The sequence below is a fragment of the Myodes glareolus genome, chromosome 12, assembly GCF_982192425.1.
Source record: "Myodes glareolus chromosome 12, mMyoGla1.1, whole genome shotgun sequence".
Taxonomy (NCBI): Eukaryota; Metazoa; Chordata; class Mammalia; order Rodentia; family Cricetidae; genus Myodes; species Myodes glareolus.
In genome coordinates this window covers 84,254,150-84,278,286 of record NC_142037.1, presented here as the reverse complement: position 1 = coordinate 84,278,286, position 24,137 = coordinate 84,254,150, and the positions used below count along the sequence as shown (strand labels likewise).

Below are 24,137 nucleotides of genomic sequence, written 5' to 3'. Positions count from 1 at the left end.
GTTCTCTTTTTTCCCTTTTTACATAAGAATATGTTTGTGTTTTCACTAGTTTGGAAAACCGTATCCTTTGGATGGGATTAGAGAGGTTGCTGTTTTTACAGAGGCCCCAAGTTCCACATAGCAGCTCACAAACACCTGTAACTCCAGGTCCAAGGGATTCAACCCATCTTTCTCTCCCTTGAAGACTCCTGTAAATATGTGGTGTTCATAAACTCACAAAGGTTCACACACGTACACACACTCACACACACTCACCTGAAATAATAAAATAATATATAAGTAAGTATTTTTTAAATTGTATCATTTTTAAATATTCATTGTTTTCCATTTTCCAATGATCTTAACCTTTGAGGTTGCATAGTTTGTGGGAAATACTACACCATGGTTATGCATATGCAAGCATGCACTTACTTACACATGTTCATAATCACAGACGGGAGGCATCTGAAAATCTCCAGTCTCTAACAGATGTTTTGGACTAGTCAATAAAATTACCCCATAAAATATTTACTAGATTTCTATATACAGAGATCTGGCTTTTACCATCTATTTTTACTGCTGTCCCCAGATAGAGTGTGGAATAGAAAAGATATGTGAAAAGTTTGCTCCCCTAACATTTCAAGTTACAGAAAGCATTGCACATTTTAATTCTTTGCTCTGTTGACACTTTTGTTTTAATATTTTTTACTGTTTATAACCAGCCTATTGATTCTTGCTAATGTGGTAATAGTTGTTGACTGTCTACTCACTGTCAAATGCCAAATAACTTCACTTACTGCTCAAAATAGCCCCTCAGTGCAGATATTATTAAATTCATCTAACAGACAAGGGAAAAGGAAATAAAGAACTAAAGGTTGAACAATCAACAAATGTTAAAGCTAAGATTGAAACCATTGCAGTTTGGACCAAAAGCTTATACCCTAAATATCTAAACTATATTGATTCAAGCTGATGCCCTATAAACGCCAAATGTGAGACATTTGATGAATCTATTCATAAGACTTTTAAATTTCATATGTGGTATTACTGATAATTAACCACAATTATAATTGCTTTCTTTATATTTATATAATTTTTATTGTATGTATATTAAATTTTTACATGAAATTTTAAGATGAAGTTGTTTAAATGTGATCATGGTGATTTGCAGAAAAGACAAGTATGTATGTGTGTGTGTATTTATTATATGTGTGTATGTATATGTGTGTATGTATGTTTGGATGTATTTCTGTGTGTGTGTGTGTGTGTGTGTGAGAGAGAGAGAGAGAGAGAGAGAGAGAGAGAGAGAGAGAGAGAGAACAAGTCAGAAGACACAGAAACATAAAGTAAAGGACCAAACCGTTCCTTGGCATTCAGTAAGGAGAGGGCGCCTTGAAGCTCAGTGGTATAGTAATAAGAAAGATAAAGGGGTTTGAGGTGGAGAGGAAACTTTGAAAATTACAAAGAAACCCTACAGCTTTAATGATTTTACACAAAGTCAGAGCAAGAGCAATATAAAGGGTGTTCTTTTAAGTAATATAAAATTCATTAAACTATGCGGAAAAAATCTAAAGAAGCCTCAGGGAAAGAATCTTGGGAAACAGAAGTAGATAGTCTGCTTAGATTAAATTCAAAGCTATGAAATTTTTTTAAAAAATGCTCTTCAGCTCCAGATTCTATCTAACAAAATCCTGATTCATGGGTTTGACAGATTCCATGGCACAAAGGCAAGTGGACACATAGCTTCTCACTCTTCTTCTCTGGGAATTTCAAACAATTAGTACTTTTCTTTATCCTTATCTTGCAAAATGGTTAGTTTTTGAGTCATGTTAACTGGGTTAAGGGATGACTATGTAGTTCATAAACAATGTTCTAGGTGGATCTGTAGAAGTGTCTCTGATAAGGCTTAGCATTTTATTCATAGCCTAAGAAAGCAGATCTTCTCCCAGATGGGCAGCATCATTAAATCTTCTGAAGATCCAACAGAAGAAAAAGGTAGTAAAAGCTAAATTTACTCTTTGCGAGATGACTTGAGGTAAACAACCAATTTATAACAGGGCTGGAGCCTAGACCATCAGCTCTCGGTGGGAGCTACATTGATTCTTTGTATCTCCAGCTTGAGAGGGAAGACTATAGAATTTCTCTACTTCTGTAATCCATGAGTTAATAGTTTACATCTGACTCTCTCTTTCTCCACCCCTGCACACACATCCTATTGGAATTCTAAGTAGTAAGCTCTTATGCCTTGAAACTTTTCATTCATATCTCTGTTGCTCCATACATTTCAAATTCTGGGTCCTAGCAAGTTACTCTGGATACAATTTACCTAACCAGTGGTTACATCTTAGGGGTTGCATTAAGTTCTTCCCATATTCATTATTTTGGCAATCTTTCGTGAGTGAATTCAAGATAATGTGACTTTAAAATAAGTGGTGTTGCCTCTTGAAATTTTCTGGTGCAGGCCATTTCATACTAACCTACCAAGTTCCACCTTGAATATTAAAAGTACATTCAGAGAAGTAAACTTTATCCCCAGTTCATGTTATTTCCTAAGTACCATAGTTGGGACAACACAGAATATATGGCTCTAAGCCAGTATCTTCTGTCATCTCAGAGGACCAGTTCTTTCATTAGTGGTGAGAAACCTATCTAGACAGTGGGATAGATAAGTTGTGTAGGAAATTTGGATATCAGCATATTCTCATCCTACAGGTGTATAGACAGAAAGTCAGATAATAATCAAACTCATGATGCAGTCATCACTGTTGAGTGTTGGTGTGGAGGAGGCTTGTATAACTGAGATGTTGCTGAGCAGAAATTAACTCTTCAATCTGTTAGCAACATGGATACACACACACACACACACACACACACATATTCTCATACACACATATGTGCATGGTCACCAGGAAGCCGTCTTTACCTTTAAATAGCTTATGAGATGGTAGAAAAGTTGACTTGTAAACAAAGTGGAGTCAGGAGTGATGATGAATGAGGGGTTTGGGCAGCAGACAGGAGCCATGGCTAGTAAAATCGGGGACATTCATCACAGGCATGGAGTGTGACAGGATCTGAAGGTAGAGGAAGTTACAAAAGAGGTTGAAGGATGAAGGCATGAAGGAGAACAGCCACAAAAGAGTGGAGGTTCTGACACATACCCTGATGTCATCACAATACATGAAGCAACCTGTCATAAAAAGTTATACACTGTACTATTCCACTTAGGTGAGTCAAGTGAACACCCATGCAATGAAGTCCGTAGATACACAATATGAAGTCATTTGCCAGAAAGTGGAGATGGATAAAGGAGCTGTTGTTCAATGGGGGCAGAGCTTCAACTCTGCAAAATGAGAAAGTTTTAGAAGCCTGTGGCACAGCAGTGTGAATCTACTGAATTCATGTCAGGCTTAAAGCCAGTAAAATATAAATTCTTTTAAATATGTTTTAAAATGACCAACTATCATAGCAATAAGAACGTGGTTAGTGGTGGCAGTAGGGGAGGGTTTAGGACTTGGATGGTACAGTGAGTTACAGCAAAGGAGGCATGAAGAACATCTAAGGACGTGAATCAGAATTACCAGCTCCCTCATCTCATCTTCCTCACACTCCACATTTCTGAGCAGAACACCTAGTTGTTTGCAGGTTCTTAATTATGTGAACAGTATTAGCATATTCACTCCAGTGCACCCCACCTTTCCTCCCTGGCATATGCACCGAGAATGCTATTTGTACAACACACTGGAAATATGCACAGCTGGAGGAGGGACCAGTAGCTAAGATTCCTGCTGCTGTAGGAAGCACTCGGCTGCCCAGGAGGTAGAGGATCAATACTCTAAAGAACCTAGAAATCACTAATGGCTGAGAGTTGGGAAGCACCACGTTTTACTCACAGTTATTAATGTTACCAAACTCCCCTTGAGACCACTCTCAGTCTTTTGATTGAAGAGACTCTTCTTTGTCAATTTACATATCATAGCCCAGAACTTTACATAATCTCCAATGATAATCTTATATATTACATCTAATCTGATATTTCTAAAATAGCAACACCAGTGTCAGACATTTTTCTAATACTAACTCATAAACGGCAATAAGATTGGCTGAAAGAAGTCGTTAAGGCTGTGAACTATTTAGACCAAAGTTCAAACCAAGAAGTAACAGCAGGAACTTGGAATTTGAAAGTGTCAATCATTAAAATCAAGATGATTGGAAATATAGAAGTTACAACTGTGCACCAAAGCACAAACCTGTAATCCCAGTTCTCAGGAAATATGATACCCTACATAAAGAATGGGAAGAAAAAAACGGAGGGAAGGAAGCAAGGAAGGAACAAAGGAAAGAATAAAGGCAGGAAGGAAGGAAGAAAGGGGAAATATAGTCTGTATTTAAAAAAAGATATTTTGTGTGTATTCAAGAAGTCAGATCAAAGCAGAAGACACAAAGAATTGTGTCCTGATAGGTATTCAGTCACGGCCTTCAGAAAGTTCTACAAAATATATTGTATTAGAATGCATTCTAATCCTACCTAAGTGCCTATGATGCATTTGAACTGGAAATAGCATCTTTGTATATATAATTAAGTTTTGATGCATATTCTTAGCTGGGCTGGAGTCCCTGTAGGAAAGGAAGGGACACAGACATATGGAGATTGTTCCAGTGATAAGGGAGACAGATTTGGGAGTCAAGCATCCGTAGGGCACAAATATTGACCAAGTCAGCAACTTGTACTAATGACATTTTTAACTATTCAGGAAGATTATATACGTGTGCATATGGATAGAAAATATATCCCAAAATAATCATAGGCAAACTTTGATTTTATACAAAATTTGCCTGCCAAATAGTTTCACTTTTGTTAAATTATCACCATGCTAAACCCATGATTTATAGAAATATTTATTACTGTATTGTTTTAATTTTCAACACTCATTGCAGTTTGAATGTCAGATACATTTGTAATGGTTATTGGTATCCAAAAGAAATTTAACACTTCAACTTGTATTGAGACACAATATGAAATTGGAGGTCCAGTTATTCTCTGAGCACAGTGTCTCCTCATGTGAACAGTTCCATTGTTTTAGAAGCCAACAATTTTATAGAAATATGAAAGACAATGTAGAATCTTGAGGTATGTAACTACTTTTATAAAGATAAAAATGTGCAATCAAAAAGAAAAAAGAAAAGAAAAAAAGAAACTCACAAGATGGGCCTTCCCTAGAACATTCTGAAAAATTCTTACCCTAGGGACATCTTGATCTCAAATTCTCAGCCTTAAACTGGAAAACAGTAAATGTCTGCACCACTAAGCCACAGAGGTTTGGGGACTTTGGACCTCCAGCCCTGAGAAACGAACATTTTCAAAACTTCCTTCTCCAACTTCAAGATGATATTTTCTGAAACTGGGAAGATCCATTGTTGAACGCTGAAACAAAGGAAGCCTAGACCAGCTGAGAGCTGTGTTGTGAGAAGTTAGAGCCATTTCTTTGCCTTGAATCAATTTCTTAAATGTGAGACTTCCATAGAAGAAGATTCCTATGAATTGTTCCAAAATTCCATTTCAGATGGTTTTTGATGAAACAAGATCACCTTCACACAATACTGTTTTGTAATCCTCATCTGTGTCTCACACCCTGATGTTCCTGGATCTCTGTTCTTGGATAGTAACGTCTCTTGATAATGAACTGTGCATCTAATTCTGTAGACTCTGTTTTAAGGTTTATAATAGCAGAGTGATGCTCACGTCAGTCTTCAGCTGTGCTGGTTCCAAATGGTGTGTGTGTGTGGTGTGGTGTGTGTCTGTGTGTGTCTGTGTATATGTATGTGTGTGTCTGTGTGTGTACGCGTGTGTGTGTGTCTGTGTGTGTGTCTGTGCGTGTGTGTGTGTCTGTGTGTGTGTGCGTATGTGTGTCTGTATATGTGTGTGCATGTGTGTGTATGTGTATGTGTGAGTGTGTGTGTGTGCTTTACTTGTTAAAGTAGGTGTTTGTATGTGTGTGTGCGTGTGTGTGTCTGTATATGTGCGTGCATGTGTGTGTGTATGTGTGAATGTGTGTGCATGTGTGCTTAACTTGTTAAAGTAGGTGTTTGCATATGTGTGTGTGCATGTGGAGGCACAAGACTGATGCTGGTTGTTTTTTCTCAGTTGCTTTCTATCTTAGTTTTTCAGAGTCTCTCACTGAATTTGGCACTCTTCAGTTTGGATAGGCTGGCTGGCCATTCAACTATGGAGATTACACAATGTCCATACACATGACCTCTACTCCTGGGGTTCCAGGAGTGTGCTAACACCCATGGCTTTTTCTCTGCCTCTGGAGGTCTAAACTCAGACCTTCTTGCTTGTGCAGAAGGCAGTTTTCTAACTGAACCATTTCCCCATCCCACAAAATGACATTTAATACAGACTTTCATACTATTGTGGAAGATTATCAAATCAAGATTATCTCAATGTTTTGTTTTATCTGTTATGATTCTGTTGTTATTTGCTTGTTTTGTAAGGAGTGAAGTGTGAAGTAAAACTGTGCCCAAACTGGGGGACATGATTCTTCGACTCTGTCCAGCAGAACTCCAAAGACATTCTTTCTTTTTCCTCCCTTTAATCATAAGTAGAAAATACTTAAGAGCTTGCTGCCCTGAACCACTGAACACAGCAAGGGCAAATAACAAAGTGAAATCTAACAACATTCTTTTGTTTTCCAGCTCTTGTCAAAGGCAAAAGGATAATAAATTGTCCCGGTTTTGAGGACAAATGCATACAATTGTTTTTTAGCCTTATGAAGGGTCTGACCGCTGTTTAATCATAAGCACACACATCCATGGCCCCGTTACTTGTTCTGAGGCATTAGGATGAGTTTTGTCCTGGACAGACCTAAGTACTAACTAAGACTGATCCGAGCTCCATGCAGGGCATCTGCTGCTTTCTTCTGAATAGCTCAAATGTATTTCCATTTTCCCCAAAGCCGTCCTAGTTTCTGATTGTTCATTTATTCATCAAATATTTGAGTCCTTGCTATAAACAAAATGCTGCATCAGGCTCAATGGAAACAAGAATATGCAAATAGTTTTACCACTCTGGAGTCTAATTTAAATACAGGATGAATATTCCTTGTAAAAATGTATGAAGTCAGGAGCATTACACACTTTGAAGTTGCTAAGATTTTGAAATACTCACATAGGCTTTACTACCTGAGTATCCCTAATTTTCTCAGCCCATATCTATAAATATAATGTGACATTTTCATTTTGATGACACTGGTCTTATCTTCTGGGTATTATTTGGTATGATTGATTCCTTCTTCTTGACTGGCATCTATGCAATCTTTCTGGTCCCATAAGAATTTAGATCCAGACTCTCATGAGGTCTTTGCAGATCTGATATTGTCATCTGGAAAGGAGGTAGAAACTGGAATCCCTGAGGCTGGATTTAGCAGCACTCACCGTCCCAGGTTTATTCTTTATGCCTGATGTCTGTTCTCTTTTGTTGTTGTTTATATTGTATAAAAATTCTGAAAAATGAGTACCTTTAATATCTTCCCTATCCATTACCGGATATATGCAGGCACCTCCCAACTCTCTCAAACCTCATTACTCAGTGCAGACAGCATAATAGTCATTATCTCGAGGAAGGGTCTGACAGGCAGTTTGGGATGAAAGATTAAACCATAGATGCCCCTGTCTTGCATGCCAGGCTCTGGCGTAAGAGCTACTGAGTTCTGTGTGAGCAACAGTTTCTCAAAACAGCATGAGTTTGCCAATCTTTAATTTTCTCCTTAATGGAAACCTAGGTTGTATTAATAGAAGCTGTGAGGCAGCTTGCTTTCCATCTGAATGTGGGTGAAAGTGAACATGAAATTCAGCAAAGGCACCCATTCCTTCCCATTTACATAATTTGCTCTCAAAATTCACCACCTTCTGTGATTTTTACTCTAAAAGTTCCGGAAACAAATTTCATGACTACTTAAATGCTCATGTGACTCAGTGTATTATTGACTGGGTCATTTTTATCTTACTCTGCTATGACAGAAAAGCTGAGAATTGAGTACCTTGCTCTCTTGAGTGACCTACACCTAAAGGACACAGACATGACCTTGCTGAAATGACCAACAGGCTCTCACTCACTTCGCACGCCTGGATGACCACCCTAGTTAATAGAAGTGTCTATCAAGAGGGGTGGTGTATAGACCAGGACTGGGAATGCAGTGTACATGTGGAGAGATGTTTGTTAACTCAGGCGAGCAGCAGAAGAGCTTAGAGAAAAATCACTTTATAGATTCCTGTGAAAATAAAAGGCAGGTTATAGGGAAGCTTGCTGAGCTAGAATGACAGTAGGACTTCCTGGTGTAATCATTGGATTAGAGCAAATATGTTTGCTGGTCAAAGACATTGACCCTTCCTCTGGAGAACAGTAGGGATGGAGGCTTAGTAATCCTGACATGTGTAGCCTGGATAAGACTAAAGATAAGAGCCCACCCAGAGGCTTTGCAACTGCTCAAGGAATTAAGAAGAAATATTCTGAGAATAGTCCTAGGAACACCAGATCTTCTCATTCTCTCGTACCTTGGGTGATTCAGAGGAGTTCTCGGTGGCTACCACGAGAAATGCTAAGTGGATGTGGGAAGCCTAAGTAAAGCATGACTCGGGGTCTTAGGAAGTCTACAGTCGGGGACTGTAGAACATTGCAATGATAATTTCCATCACAGAGTTGAGGGTAGAGAAAGAAGGAAAGGAAACCATGTTACTCCATCAGCAAGGTCCATACTCTTCGAATAGGATTAGACCCAGACCAAACCAGGGGGACTACTGGGACATGTGTGTAGCTTCCTGATAGGATTTCTTCCTCTCGCCCCTCCATCCTGGCCTCTACTTGGCCAGAGATAGGAACCATGAAAGAAGAGGCATATCTCTTCCCCAGTTCAACGCTATAAATCAGGCTTGTACCTGAGTGGGATGTGTGAGAAAAAGTTTTTAGATCTGAGAAAAAAGGTCGCTAATTTATGATAACCAAAGCTGAGCCAGAAGCTACAATAATCTGTCTGCCAATAATGAACAGTCTTTAATTTCTCTTTACTATCACTGAGCTTTCCTGTAGGAGAGAACTGATGATTTCTTGTTGACCTTTCCTCACATTCTAAGTTAACTTGTTCATTATAAAGCATAGTAGGGCAAACTGATCCTTGATTTTCCCATGCATGAATATTGTGTGTTTTGATATTAAAGAAGGTCTTAGAGTGTTTCTCAGAAATGAGAAATATGCATATTGTTTTGTTCAGTGTTATCCCTATTTTCATTCTGTTTTGCATAAAATATGTTGATTAATGTAAATTTTCAGAGTTCATCTAATAAACTCTTTTATCAAACGATGCAAAACTTTTTAACAACTCTGCCATGGACAGCAGGCACTCTGAAGAATGTTATTTGGAAATGTGTGTTTGATGCCTGAGAAAAAATTACTTAAAGGGAAAGAGCACCGCTATGGTCCAGGCCCCGTCAAATTTAATGTGCCTTGTTTATGACTGATGAATATCATCACTGATACAATCTTATAGGAATGTTAAGATGAAGCAAATCAGGTTAACTTTCTGAAGATTAAGAGAGACAGAGAAAGAAGTTACAAATAAGCAGAGAGGAAAGTTTAAAAAGTGAGCATGACCATGAGGAGTGCATTCACCCACTGGTACAAGGGGACTGATCTAATGAGAGCTCACCAAGGCCAGCTGGACTGGGACTGAACGAGCACGTGTCAAACCGGATTCTCTGAATGTGGCTGGAACGGGGACTGTCTGAGAAGCCATTGATAATGGCACTGGGACTTGTTTCCTCTGCATGTACTGGATTTTTGGGATCCAGTCTGTTTGGATACTCACCTTCCTGGACCTGGAGGGATGGGGGATGAACTTGAACTTCCCACAGGGCAGGAAACCCTGACTGCTCTTAGGGCTGGAGAGGGAGGAGGAGAGGGAGTGGGGGGAATGGGAGGGTATTGGGAGGAGGGGCGGAAGTGGAAACTTTTATAAATTAATAAAAAAAATAAAGAAAAAAAATTTTTTAAAAAGTGAGCGTGAGTCTGAACTGGAGTATAATAACAATATGAGCTAAGTTTGTTTTAAGAGAGATTATAAGTGATAGAATGACAGAAATATGATGATAATAGGTGATAGAAAGATAGGTAGGTTATAGATAGGCAATGATTGATAGATAAAAGATAGATAATAGATTAGATAGATAGATAGATAAGTAGATAGATAGATAGATAGATAGATAGATAGATAGATAGATAGATAGATGATAGATAGATAGATAGATAGATAGATAGATAGATAGATTAGATAGGTAGATAGATAAATAGATAGACTGATTGATAGATTGATAGATGATAGATGTATATAGATATTCATAGCTATATAGATATATAAATAGATAGATACATGTATATATGTATAGAGGTCTATAGTTCTACAAGATACATGTACACATTATGTAACATAACCAAAACTAAATATAGACACGTGTGCATGGTTATTATTATTACACACATAAATACCATATTTCTCCTGAGAAAAAAAATTAATAGCAGTAATACACTGGTCCTTTTTTCAGTAGTTTCCCTTTCCTTAATTTGAGTTACTCAAAGTCAACTCCAGATCAAAAGTATTAAATGAAGAATTCCAAAATCAATAATTTATAAGTTCTAAATTGCTGGATACTCTAAGTAATGTGATAAAATCTCTGGTGATCCCATTCTACCCGGCCCCCATTGTACTGCAAATGTGGGTTATCCACTACTCCAGTGTGCCCAGTATGTATACATTATCCACCTATCAATTATTTACAAGCCAATTCAGTCTTCATATAAGCCATATAGACTGTCGAGGAACTGAAGTGCCTAAGTTCATATAATCCTTACATATTTAATCATGGCCCAAAGCACAAGTAATGATGTTATCAATTCTGATACTCAAGATGATCTGTAAAGTGTTTCCTTTAACTGAAAAGGTAAAATGTAGTAAGATATTTTGAGTGACACAATTTATACAATTTTATTACAGTGTATTATTATAATTGTTCTATTTCATTATTAGTTTCTATAATTCATCTCTTATTGTACCAATTTCTAAATCAAACTCTGCATAGGTATAGGAGAACACATTATATTAGGGGTAGCTTACTATTTGTGCTTTCAAACTTGACTGAAGGTTTTGAAACATTTTCTCTGAAGCACGATTAATAAAAACTCAGAGAGAGAAATTGGGGTTCAACCTGAAGATTTGAAAAGCAAAACAGTCAGCCACTGGCTCTTACCTTGACCTCAGTCCGAAATGGCGATCCTGCCTTCAGGAATCTCAGAATGAGATTGTGTCTTAGAGCTGACTCTCCCTCCCCAAATTATATTTCTTTCTAGACTGGGATTAAATGTGTGTACCGTTGGGATTAAAGGCATGCACCACCCAATCTCTATGGCAACTAATGTGGCTACTAGGATTAAAGGTACATATATCTACTGGGATTAAAGGTGTATGTTACCATAACCTGGTCTGTAAGACTGACCAGTGGGACTGTTTTACTCTCAGATCTTCAGGCAGTCTTTATTTATTCAAATACAATTAAAATGCTACTACATTCTCCTTGAATGTGAGGGATATGTGTATACTAGTAACAAAGGAGGAAACCTAATGCTAAGGTCAAGTCTCAGCATTTTATGATGAGAGAGAGAGAGAGAGAGAGAGAGAGAGAGAGAGAGAGAGAGAGAGAGAGAATATATGAATGTGGGTAAGAAAATATGTTTGAAGAGTAGAGAATACTGCTGAAGGACCCCACCCCTCCCAGTGCCAGAAGGTTGAATGATTTGAGATTAAAATAAAGAGACTAATACTGATTTATCCTCTAAGGATTGATCAGAGTTCATGTTCATAGTTAGACCCAGTTTCAAAAACTCTGAAAGAATGGAAAAGCTTCGAGTCTTTAACTAAGTAAATAAATGGAAGAGATGGACTTCTTCTTTATCAGAAATATGGAGAAGCAGAAATAACCAAATAAAAACCAGAAAGTCCCCAGGAGGATGCTCCAGCTGTTGCTATGAGCAAGACCTGTTCAGGGGGGAGATGCAAAAACTCTGAGGAGAAGCCTTATTTGCATGGCTTAAATGAAACATCACTCAGACACACTTTAAATATTTATAGCAATCTTCGTAAGTGTCTACAGATTCTTTGTTGTCCCCTACTATCAAAGACACAAATCTAAATGGTTCTATTCCAAGTGACAGCTAGAGTTAGTAACTGGTACATAGATAATGTAACTGTACAGTGAAGGAACCTGGCTGATAACAGTTTACCCAGGTGACAGCAGTCTATACCATCTGCAGTAAGGCATGTTGGTTTCATAGTCTTCCAAATATGGTGATAAAGGTAAACCATTTCCATAGTATTCTACCAAAAATTTTCTAAACATCAGCATTGTCATGAGAAAACATCGGACATCCTTAAATTAAAAGGTAATTAGAAAACTACCCAACTGGTGATCTTCAAGAGCATCAACATCAATAAAACAAGGATAATTAGAGTCATTGACATAGCAGTGAGAAGGCATGGCCATATAAGAGAGGGAATTAAATGGAATTCTAGAACAAGAAAGAGGCCTTTGTGCAAAAGCATGGCAATTCTTTTTGTTTAATTAAATTCAAGGAAGACTTTAATTTCTTTCTTTATTTCTTCCTTGACCCAGGGGTGATTCAATTGTTGACTGTTCAGCTTCCATGACTTTGTAGGCTTTCTGGGGGTAGCATTGTTGTTGAATTTTAACTTTAATCCATGGTGGTCTTACAAGACACAGGTGGTTACTAATTTTTTTTGTATCTGTGGAAGTTTGGTTTGTTACCGATTATGTGGTCAATTTTCGAGAAGGTTCCATGAGCTGCAGAGAAGAAGGTATATTCTTTCATATTTGGGTGGAATGTTCTATAGATGTCTGTTAAGTCCATTTGATTCATTACCTCCAATAATTTTCTTATTTCTCTGTTAGGTTTCTGTCTGATTGACCTGTCCATTAGTGAGAGAGGTGTGTTGAAGTCTCATACTATTAGTGTGTGTGGTTTGATGACTGCCTTGAGTTCTAGAAGTGTTTCTTTACATACGTGGGTGCTCTTATATTAGGGGCATAGATATTCAGGATTGAGACTTTATCCTGATGAATTTTTCCTGTTATGAGTAAAAAATGTCCAGCTATCAGGGACCCAGGCTGTTGTGGTTGTAGGAACAGATGAGACTTCCTTCTTGGTAGTAAGGTGCCAGGATGCATCCTTTATTTGATATGTGTGCCGGTGTTTCCTGGACATTGTTTGGTGACTGTGTTGGATAGAATTGAACTAAGGCATTGGGATGTGAAATATTACCATACTGGCCAGTCACAGACAGGGAGGAGCGTGTGATATTCTGGTCAATTACAGTTAGAGGGAAGTCCAGGAATGGAGTTTTCCTCCTGTTTGTGCTTCCTGTGAGAAACAAAAGGAGAACAACTGAACAGGGCATTAAATGGAATTCTAGAACAAGAAAGAGGCCTTTGTGCAAAAGCATGGCAATTCTAAATAATTCCTTCATTGTAATTAAGGGTACACAACTAAGGCTAACGTCTGACTTTGAGAAGTGTTCCATGGTATCATAAGATGCTGGTTGAAGAAGATGGATCAAGGGCATCCAGAGATTCTTTGTGGTTTTTGCTATTGTTAAATAAGTTTAAGAATCATTTCAAAAAATATAGTGGACTTTCAAAAATAGAGCAAGAACTTTCTGTAGTAAATAATATGACATGTCAAAGTCAAAATAATGTTACATTGTTCAATGATTGATAGTATATAAAGCTTATATTATAGTATAGAAGCTTTATATTGTACATAGGTCCTGTTTAGTTTTTATGCATTTTTAGCGAATGTTACCTTGTTCAATGATAGTATATGAAGCTTATATTATAGTATAGAAGCTTTATATTGTATATAGGTAGTGTTTAGTTTTTATGCATTTTTAGTGAATGTTACCTTGTTCAGTGATAGTATATAAAGCTTATAGTATAGAAGTTTTATATTGTACATAGGTCCTGTTTAGTTTATTTTCGTGCATTTTTAGTCTTAAGCAATGGGAACGCATACTTTATTGAGAGCCATTGCTTTAGATGATCTTGTTTCTGAAAGAAAACTCAATGATTTGTCATTTTTCCTCTGAATTTTAGAGAGATTGGAGGCACAGGTCAGTTTGACTGATTTCCCTTTCTAAGGAAGTGCAGGGAAGAATAGCAGAATGATGAGAACCAGCACAAGAGCCACTTTAGCCTGGTAATGGTCATCACTGTTGTCTCATTCTCTGCTCCCTCATCACCATTATGTTCTTCTCGTCCTCAGCATGGACAGGCTGAAGTGAAGCCATGGGCACAAAGAGTTCTTCATCCACTAAAAAGTTGCTATCTCAATAGGAAGAAGGCATGCATTATTAGACAGGGATAGTGCAAAGCCCAGGACAGCAGAATGTATGTTAAGACCACTGAGAAAGATGTGTCTGATTCAGATTGACTTCACAAGCTTGAATAAATGTCAGAAATGATTGATTTTGTTAGTAAAATAGGAATGGGATTTGTAAATAAAGAGACTGGAAGGCATGGAAATGCAGAAACAACAGTCTGTTATGTGAGTACATGGTTTTGAGGGAGCAAAATATTTAGGGAAAGATCACATTCAGAAATCAAGTTTGTGAGTGGTTCAGCAGAACTGATTTGATCCCCCTTGGACCTGTGCCCTCACCCACAGCAGGATATGACAATGACACCAACTGTGAATTCTACTCCTGGGAGTTAGTATAAAGATTAAATAATATTACCACGCTAAGTGCCGAGGGCAATATCCAGCACTTATTTATTATTTTATAAAGTTTATTGCCCAACTTCCAATTGCTCCTCTGAGAAATAGTCCTGTAGGAGATGGTTTGGGAAGGAGACTTGAGACTTGCATTAGGGAAGGAACAACTGCTGTAAGCAAGTGACGTTCTGACATCACATGGAAAGAACTGGATGGGAGATAGAGTTAACAAGGTTGGGGCACAGTGGGCATAGCATTGGAGGATCCTTGAGATCATATTCAAATGACTGGCACGTCTATGTCTAAATGTCAGTCCTGGAATTACTTTAAGGACCAGAGAAGCACAGTGTTGTTTCTTTTGATACGGGAGGTTCTGAAGGAGGGATTTAAAGGAACAAAACTAAGACAGTAGCCAGTGGGATGTTTAGGGAGCTTCATTTGGGAGTCTCTGCTGAATAATCATGTGACCCCTGAAGTTGACAACAGGAAAGAGCCTGGAGGAACCCTCCTGAGAGTTATGGTGAGACCAGAGTGCAGAGCAAAGTAGATGGCACGTGGGCATTTTCTCAAAGAAGTCAGTTTGGAACAGTTAGGAGAATGGTAGTGGAGACTCGATCAGGAAAAGGGATTTTTTTTTCCATTTTTAATTTTATGTTAACGATTAAGAATCTTGAAAAAGAAACATTAACATCAGCAAGGATAAAGAAATGGGACAGAGACATAGAACAAGATAGAGATGGGGAGTACTATGAAGTCTCCTTTTTTTAATTTATTAGACTTAAAAAAATACTAATCCAAATTCCTACTATATCTAGGCTGAGCAACGTATACATCCAAAGAGAATAGGTTCCCAAAAGGCCAGTACATGCAGTAGAGATAAATCCTGGTGCCCCTCAGTCTGTCCAGCCATGTGACTGTCAACCACATTCAGAGGAACTAGTTCGGTCCTATGCTTGTTCCTTCCCAGTCCAGCTGGAGTTGGTGTGCTCCCATTAGCTCAGGTAGACTGTTTCAGTGAATGAACCCATCATGGTCTTGACCTCTTTGCTCAAATTCTCATTCCTTCCACTCCTCAACTGGACCTTGGGAGCTCAGTCCAGTGCTCCAATGTGGGTCTCTGCCTCTGTTTCCATCTGTTGTTGGACAAACGTTCTATGGTGATATTTAAGGTAATCATCAGTCTGACTACAGGGCAAGTCAAGATTGGGCCGCCTCTCCTGTACTGCTTTGGGTCTTAGGCAGAGTCATCCTTGTGGACTGCTGGGAATTTCTCTAGAGCCAAGTTCCTGCTAACCCTATAATAGCTCTTTCAATCAAGATATCTCTTTCATTGCTCTCATCTCTGTCTCTCCATCTCGACTATCCCATTTCTCAAGTTCTCCTCAACCCTCCACTTCTCCCTTTCTCTTCCCCGAAGGGAGGATAAAAGGTGAAGTTTCCTTTATACAGCCCCCTTTTGGATGAAATCACCTTCTTGTAAAGTTCACAACTACTTTGGCACAGTGATAGCTTTGGTTTGTATAACGCATTTCCCTTGAGTGATTCATATTACAAGGAATATGCTATCTCAATTTTATGTCTGGTGTTTATATAAAAGAATGATGATCCTCATTTTTCATTTGAGAGCACTGCTATCCAAAGTGCCTAAGAATTTAAAAAACTGAGCTGGGGCTCAATTCCACATCCTCTACTTCTTCCACCCACTAAGAGATGCTGTTGTCTGTGTGACCTAGTTTATGTCTCTGCTGTTACTGTGGCTTCAATAAGCCCATGACCAAAACCAACTTGGAGTGGAAAGAGGTCATTTCATTCTTATAGGTTACAGTCAACCATTGAGGGAAGTCAAGGCAAGAAGCTAAAACAAAAAACAGAGAGGAATTTTGCTTACTGGCTTACTTTCTCTGGCTGCCCAGCTAACTTTCTTATAACCTAAGCCTATAACCCTGAACAGTGGGATAGGTGTGGGCCTCCTATATCAATTAGCATTTTGAAAATGTCCCCCACAGACATGCCTACAAACCAGTCATACAAAGGAACTCCTCAGTTAAGATTCCTTCTTCTAAGATGTATGTGTATCTGGATTTGTATCAAGTTGACAAAAACTCTATTATATATTTCATATTAAAAATGAGATAGCAATTGAACAGATATTTTTAAGTGTGTGTGTGTGTGTGTGTGTGTGTGTGTGTGTGTGTGTGTGTTATACAGGTAAAGAATTTACCTTGGCTCTCCCCTCTTATTATTCATCTAGTAATATGAACTAAGTATCTAGATTACATGAAAATCTAATGTAATTTCATCTGAAGTAAAGGAAAACTGCATTTTTATCATAACAAGCATGTTTCTATGGCTCAGTTAGTTCCTAAAGGAAAACAACTGTGTCTCAGTTGACTATCACAAGAGAGAACTCTAATATGAAATGGAGGTGTGGAGATTTGTAAGAGAAAACATACAAAAGCAATCTTGACTTATCAGCAATTCTCTAACAGATAACTAGTTGCATTAATGACTTTTTAAGGACTGATAATCTAAGAACAATTTATGCCATCAATTTAACAAAGCAGGCTACTCCTTTAAAGTTCCTTTTTTCTCCTACCAGCCAATAAAAGCTGCTGGAAATATGTGATTGTTCAAAGCAACCTTCTGAAGGACATTTAAAGCTTGTAAGATCTGACGATCAGTGTGAAGAGCATGAAAGTAAACATTCCAGAGATGCCATGAGGTGATATCAGTGCCTCTGTCCTCCCTAAGTGCTCTGCTGAGCTCTTAAGTCAGCAAAGTACAGACCCACACTTCAGTCCCTGATGACCCAGGCCCTCCCAACATACAGCTCTCTCCCCACTTCCTTGCCAGGCATGCCTTATGGATTCATGGGCATCAGATCAGAACCTCTGGGGAGATAGAAAAGCAAACGATCACATTCAACTAATTAGTTATGAAAGTGCTGTGAGCATTTTGGGGTTTCAGCTTTCATATACATGAGCTGCAGAGGTGGCTCAGCAGTTCAGAGCACTTGCTCCTCTTGCAGGAGATACCCAGGTCAGCTCCCAGCACTTTCTTGGTTCATAATGGCCAGTAAATCCAACTCCAAGGAATCTGATGCCACCTTCTGGTCTCTGAGGGTAACCACATAGATATGTGCACACAACCACACACATAAATAAAAAAGAATATCGATACTAATTTAAATATTTATCACATACAATTAATTAGTCTGTATTATAAAATTATTGTGAACATTCTTAGGTAACAGTTGTCATACAGAAATGTAGCTATAGACCAACTAAAGATGAGCCCTCCAATTTAACATGGATGACTTGAATTCAAGCACCAAGGTAATAAAAACCCCAGTTTGACCTTGGGAGTATTGAATTTGTTAAAGATTTTGTAAAATGAAAGAAATTAATAGAAAATATTTTAAGTAAACATTTGTGACATGTACAGTATTGCTGCCGTGTGTGTATGAATTCATTGCCCAGTGCCTGCGCAAAAATAAAAGCCCCTCCATCCGAGTACTCCCTACTTCACAGAACAGAGAAAGCAAGGTCGTCCTCACATTTTAAATCAAGTATTTATGGTAACACCTTTTATTAAAAGCCAACATGTTTGCTCTTTACCCCACCTAAACCATCTGTTTTAATCCAGAAGCCATTTTGTTTGGGATGTGAAATTTGCGTAAACAAATTAGTTAGAAAAGCCCCCTTCAAAAATGATGACGTGTAGTTCATAGATTCTGTATTCTGAATTGCTGTCAGATGTAGATGTAGAAAAGCCAGACACCACCACCAGGTAAAGAGGCATGGAGAATCCAGCCGTAATTTAATCACATAACTAAAAGGAGGGACTCCATTTCATTCCTGTGTAAACACCGCGTGATCATTTTTCATATTCTGTACAGCTGACAGTTACTCTCTAGTTGTCCTAACTCACACATCTCTGTGCAACCCCCTTCATCGAGCGAGGATTTGAATTGAAAGTGAGAATATTTTACAAGTCTGGGTTTTTTTCTAAATTATTTTATTTTATAAAACTTACCAAAAAAAAATACAATGAACATTAATGCCCACCTCCAGTTCAGCTGTTTGTTGCAGCATTCTGAAAGGAGATGCAGTCGAGAGTAATTGAATCTCTTAGCAGAAAAAAGCACAGGCTGAGACAGGGAAGACGGAAGCAATGAGGCAGAACAGGGTATGTGTCATGCAGCACAATTATTCCCTGATTCTCTTGAGAGGACTGGGAAGGCAGAGACTCTCAGCCACCCAACGAGTGCAATGATATCTCAGCTTAACAGATGCTGAGCTGTGGAAGAACACAAGCTTGGATGGATCTATTTTTTTAAAAAAGCTCAAGGTTTGAAATTTGTTTCTTTCTCTGGTTGTAATTCCTCTTTTGCAAATGCACTTTTTAAAAAAAAATTAATTTGCCGTGCGTGCCTGTTACAAAAAAATCCAGGATCCAGTCTGTGGGCTGCAGGCAGACGTCTTGCTCGGCTGAAGCCACTATCAGCTCCCACAGGTGGGCCATTATTTACATTAGGTCCTCAACAGGAAGAGGAAAGCCTCAGCATCCTCTGCCTTGTGTCTTCCCCCAAGACTTCAGATCTTGCTAATTTTATTGGACATTTACAATCATAATTGTTTTATTTTAAAAAACTTGCATTGGAGCGGAAATAGTTTATCAATCTTAAATTCATATCTAGTCTTTCTCTTGATATTAGTCATTCATCTGCATCGAAGTATACTTGCTTGTAGAAAATGTGTGTGGAAGAGAGAGAATGAGAAGTTAGGATAAGAGGTAGAATATCATCTGGCGAATGTTAACCGACTTTGTAAGAGGTTTCAAAGTACCAAGAAGTACTGTTATCATTTCTGGTGACCTTGGTCTCCCTTGCCCCTAGCACACTCCATCCCCAGCTTGGCTCCACTTCCCATCTTGTTCCTTGTGTTCCTGTCTTGGTCAAGCTTGTGGCTTGGGGAAGGCAGAGTGGCCAGGTTGTGATAACAGTGAAATAGAGGAGTTATGTGATTTTGTTCAAATGTTTCATCTGTTCACTTTTAAGCTTTTCACTGAACTGAAATAAACATAGGAAAAAGCCATTTGCTGTTGTTTTGTAAAAATAATGCACCCAAACTGAACAGATCAAGACAGCTGTACCCTGGAATCCACCGATCTTACACCTATCTGGCCCTTGTTTTTCTCTTATCCCTAGAACATAGACCTCACTGAAAATTAGCAATATAGAATTATGTCTATTTGTTGACCTTGTCTTCCAATATATCCTTTTTTGTTATGTCTGGCTTCCTGCCCTCAATACTGCACTATAAAATTTAACTACCATTTATATTAGGCTGTATCTTATGCATTCAAATGTTTAAATACATCAGGGTTTATTTTTCTGTTCTATTACGGGGCATTTGGGTGGTTTGCAGTCAGGACTCACAGGTATCATTGTTACAGACATGAGGGCATGGCTGTGGTATACACACTCCTGCCAGAACAGAACCATGGGAGTGTATAGAAAAAGAAGGAGCTCAGGGGACTTTTGATTTGGAAAGGGGCTGTTCCTGCTCATACGAGGCAAAATTCACGGCACCTGTGCAAGCACCCAATCCCCTTGCTCTTATCTCCTGAGAGGAAGATTTGCAAGACCACGGAGAATGTCCTGAGTCATTCACCAGAGCTTTGCTGTTGCTCTTTGTAGTTTTGTAGCTCAGTGACCAGTTCCTGTTGAGCTTTAATTTGTTTCCAACCATATTCTATTTTCACTCTCAGGGGGGTGCTATGAATGGGAATTTAAAAGTGAAATCTAGCCCCTAAGGAACTTAAAGGCTCTTGGGAATATTAATATCCCTAATGCAAATTAGAATTCCACAAGATCCATTTTCAAAACACAGAAGCAAGATTTTTTAAAAATATTATAAGCCTACTGTATTGATCACTGTGTCCTAGGGCATGGATAGCTATAATTTGACATTTTCCCATCATGCCACTGACAAAACATATGTCAGTCTAAACATGGTCTAAGCATTTATCAGCTTGTCAGTGGCAAACATCACAACCAGTTAAATGCCACAAGAGACTAACTTTATTCCATTCAGCAAATGGAGAGTTCCTACACACTACATCAGAACAGTTAAGTTGTCCAATTAACAAATAGATACCATCTGCATCTCTGTCTGGCCTACCAGGCTTTTTGTTTGTTTGTTTCTAAATTATCTATGATGGGTTCTCTCTGTCACTCACTCAGTGCCATTTATTCAGTGACTGTTCTCTTAGCCGACTTCATGTTAACCACTGAATGTGAGGAAAGAAACTCCACCAGCTTCCCAGCCTTCTAGGCCTCATACTCTCAGGAAAAGAGGGACCATGGCTTACATGAGATGAAATAATTTGAAATGATGACCTGTATCATGGGTTTAAGCATCTCCCAAAACATACAGAGCTTCAGAATGAGACTTCGCTTGGAAATTGGACCTTTGCAGAAGTAAACAGTTAATCATTCTGGATGGGAGTGAGCCCCTGAATCTGATGTTTATATTCCTTACTAGGGAAAAAGGAGGGAGATTCAGGGAAAAGCCTTAGGAAGAAGAAATGTGGCACTGGAAACGAGGAAGAGGAATGAGCCAGAAGCCTACAGAGAATCATAGAAAGTTAGGAAGTAGTAAGGGTGAGCTTTCCGGAGCCCTCAGAGGAAGCAGGGCTCAGGGGAAGCCTTGGTTGGGAAATTAACTAATTGGAGGAGTTGGTAGCTTCTGATTCATGGAAGTACAAGTCTTTTTGATAACTGCTACAGCAGCCTAGAAAATGCTAAAAATGTGTGTTAGATTGAACCTGAAGATTTCTCACTGTTTTGACCCATGCGAACTTCAATGTGTGGCCCAGCCCTATGTGGTATGAGCTCCTAAGGGGTAGACTATGGTGGTCAGAGAAAGATTCTCTGAAGAACCACATGAGGAACTAAATCCCAAAAACAAGTATAAGTTCATGAAGTTCAAAAATGAAAGAGGAAGAGAAGGGCCTAGCAGAGGCCTGGCAGGAATGAGGCACTGTGCATTCTAGAAGTATAGCAAGGAAATAAGAGTCTAAATGGAAAGTTTTGATAATTTTAGTTTTAAAAAGTATAGGAGTAAAAGCAGGAAGGTTTTAAGATAAAAATTGAGATTTCTATAACCATGGAATGGAGAAATAGATAAGGGACTAACTTATGAGTAAAAAACCATGGCAGGGCTTGTAAAAGCCCAGTCACGGAGATTCTGATGAGGACAGAAGGGGTCAACAGATGGAGAGGGTCTTAGGGAGATCTCAGAATTTTCATTTTGGTGAGAAGTTCTGACCAGCGTAACCTTTGTCCTCGTGTCTCATACTAATATAATATACAACGCAGTGTCTGCAGGTTAGACCCTCCTGCTGTCTAAAATGTCTATCAGAGCTGGGGAAATAATACCTCGACTAATTTTTCTTATTTCTCTCTTCACTCTTGCCTTGTGTTCCCAAGCAGTCTGGTCATATCTCTTCCATGGTAACCATTATCCTTTAAGGATAGTTGTTGATTGTTGTGATATGGGCTGGGTGAAGGAAAGGGCAGACACCCTTTTACTTTCATAGCCCCGGTATTTTTCACAGGCTCATGGGATGAGTTCTGAAAGTGACAGCACAAGAATCTAAACAAATGAGTCAGCGAACGTAACTGAGCAAGCACCTCTCTGTGTCATCAGTCTTGTCAGCCTTTGGCACGCAATCACTGGCTGCCTTGCTGTCTGGTCTGCCTTAATAAGCCGGCAGCTTTTCCTTTCTTTGTTGATCTGACTGACCACTGGCAAATTTTTCACAAGTTGCTTATCAGCGATCATTTAGAAACCTGCTACTTTTTCATAAGCCTTCATTCATGTACAGAGTCTTTTTTTTTTTTCTGGTTGCTCTCATAACATGGAGATGCCTGTGCTTTTTATTTTGGTGGCCCTGGGTACTGTCGCTTTACGATCTTCATCATCATCATTAAAAACTATTGTATTATATCCATGTCCTCTGCCATACTGAGGGGTAATGAACAACAGTGGCTCCCTCCCTGAGTAAGATTGCCACCTAAGATCAAAACCTACTCACCAAATCAAGTAGGTGTCTGCATAGCTAAGGTAATTCAAGCATATTTTACAAAGTGAAATAATCATATACAGTGAAAGATGAGAAAACTAGAAACGAGGACCCACGACCCTGCTATTCACTCCAGATTATGTGGAAGCCAAGTCATCTACCATTGGAATTGAGGTCTAGTCTCTAAAGGCAGCATTTCTGTTCCTTCTGACCAATTTACATCTCGATGTCTGAGTGAGAGGTACCTTGCTCATCTCTTCTGTTTATCAAAGCTCTCTCGAGTTCTGCTGTTGATTTTCATAGTCCTGTTCAAGACTTTGTCATTTTAAAGGAAAAAGGACATTTCACAAAGTGTGTGTGGGAGGAGGAGACTGATGCCCTCTTAGCCCATTTGAGAATTAGTAGGACCAATATTACAATTTGGAGAGGGATAGAAAACAGGAAAGATATTGAGAGTTACCTGCAATCCACAGAGTGGTTCTTTTAAGAGACAAAGAGAAGTGAAGAGAATTCAGAAGAAAAACTAATCTTAGAAAGAGGAAGGGAAAGGATAAGAAAGCATGGATTGAATTCTAGCCAAAAATTTATTTGTAGTTCTACATTGGCTCTGTGTAAACTTTAGCTCACTTGCAAGTTCCTGTTACTTCTACCATGTCTGTGTATAAAATAAATTTGAATGTTTAATCATAATTAAAAAGCAAAAGATAATTTATGGGATGAAAGGAAATTTATCTTTGGGAGCACAATAACAAAGCCTTCTTCTCAATTTTTTTTTTTTAAAGAACTGGTTTAATTTGCTGTTAACTTTTATTCTTTCCCTAACACTTAGAACAATGCGAGGGGGTGGGGGGAGGGGTGCTATTGTATAACATGTTGATGGGCCTTTGCTTCCATCTACCGGCTGTATATGCAATTACACGTTATTCTCTGAGGCCTGAACTGTTCATTTCAGTGTGATTTTCTTTTCTCTCTCTCCTCCCTCTCCCCTTTCTAGTTAAAGCAAAGCGAAGCAAATGCGGACACGAAAGAAAAACTCCCTTTGCGCTTGAGAATCTTTGAAAAATTCCCAAACAGACCTCAAATGGTGAAAATCTCAAAACTTCCTTCAGATTTTACAGTTCCTAAGATCAGGTATCAAACTGTTTCTTTTGATGGCCGCTACACGGCTTATCATCGTAAATCTGCCTCAGCCCTTCTTACAGACTGGTATGCGGGTGGGTTTGCGATTGTATTTGAT

General features: G+C 38.7%; 1 protein-coding gene across 4 annotated transcripts in view; it reads left to right on the top strand.

The window, feature by feature from the left end:
* The window catches only part of Nalcn (sodium leak channel, non-selective), a 281,079-nt gene that overhangs the window by 181,204 nt on the left and 75,738 nt on the right, over positions 1-24,137 (top strand). For 3 of the 4 annotated variants that reach the window (XM_048422068.3, XM_087912334.1, XM_085698169.2), the window contains one exon: positions 23,895-24,031. The exons of the other annotated variant lie outside the window; for it this stretch is intronic. In XM_048422068.3, coding sequence (XP_048278025.1) covers positions 23,895-24,031 — 137 coding nt within the window. The remainder of the gene's footprint in view (positions 1-23,894; positions 24,032-24,137) is intronic. 4 annotated transcript variants of the gene reach the window in all.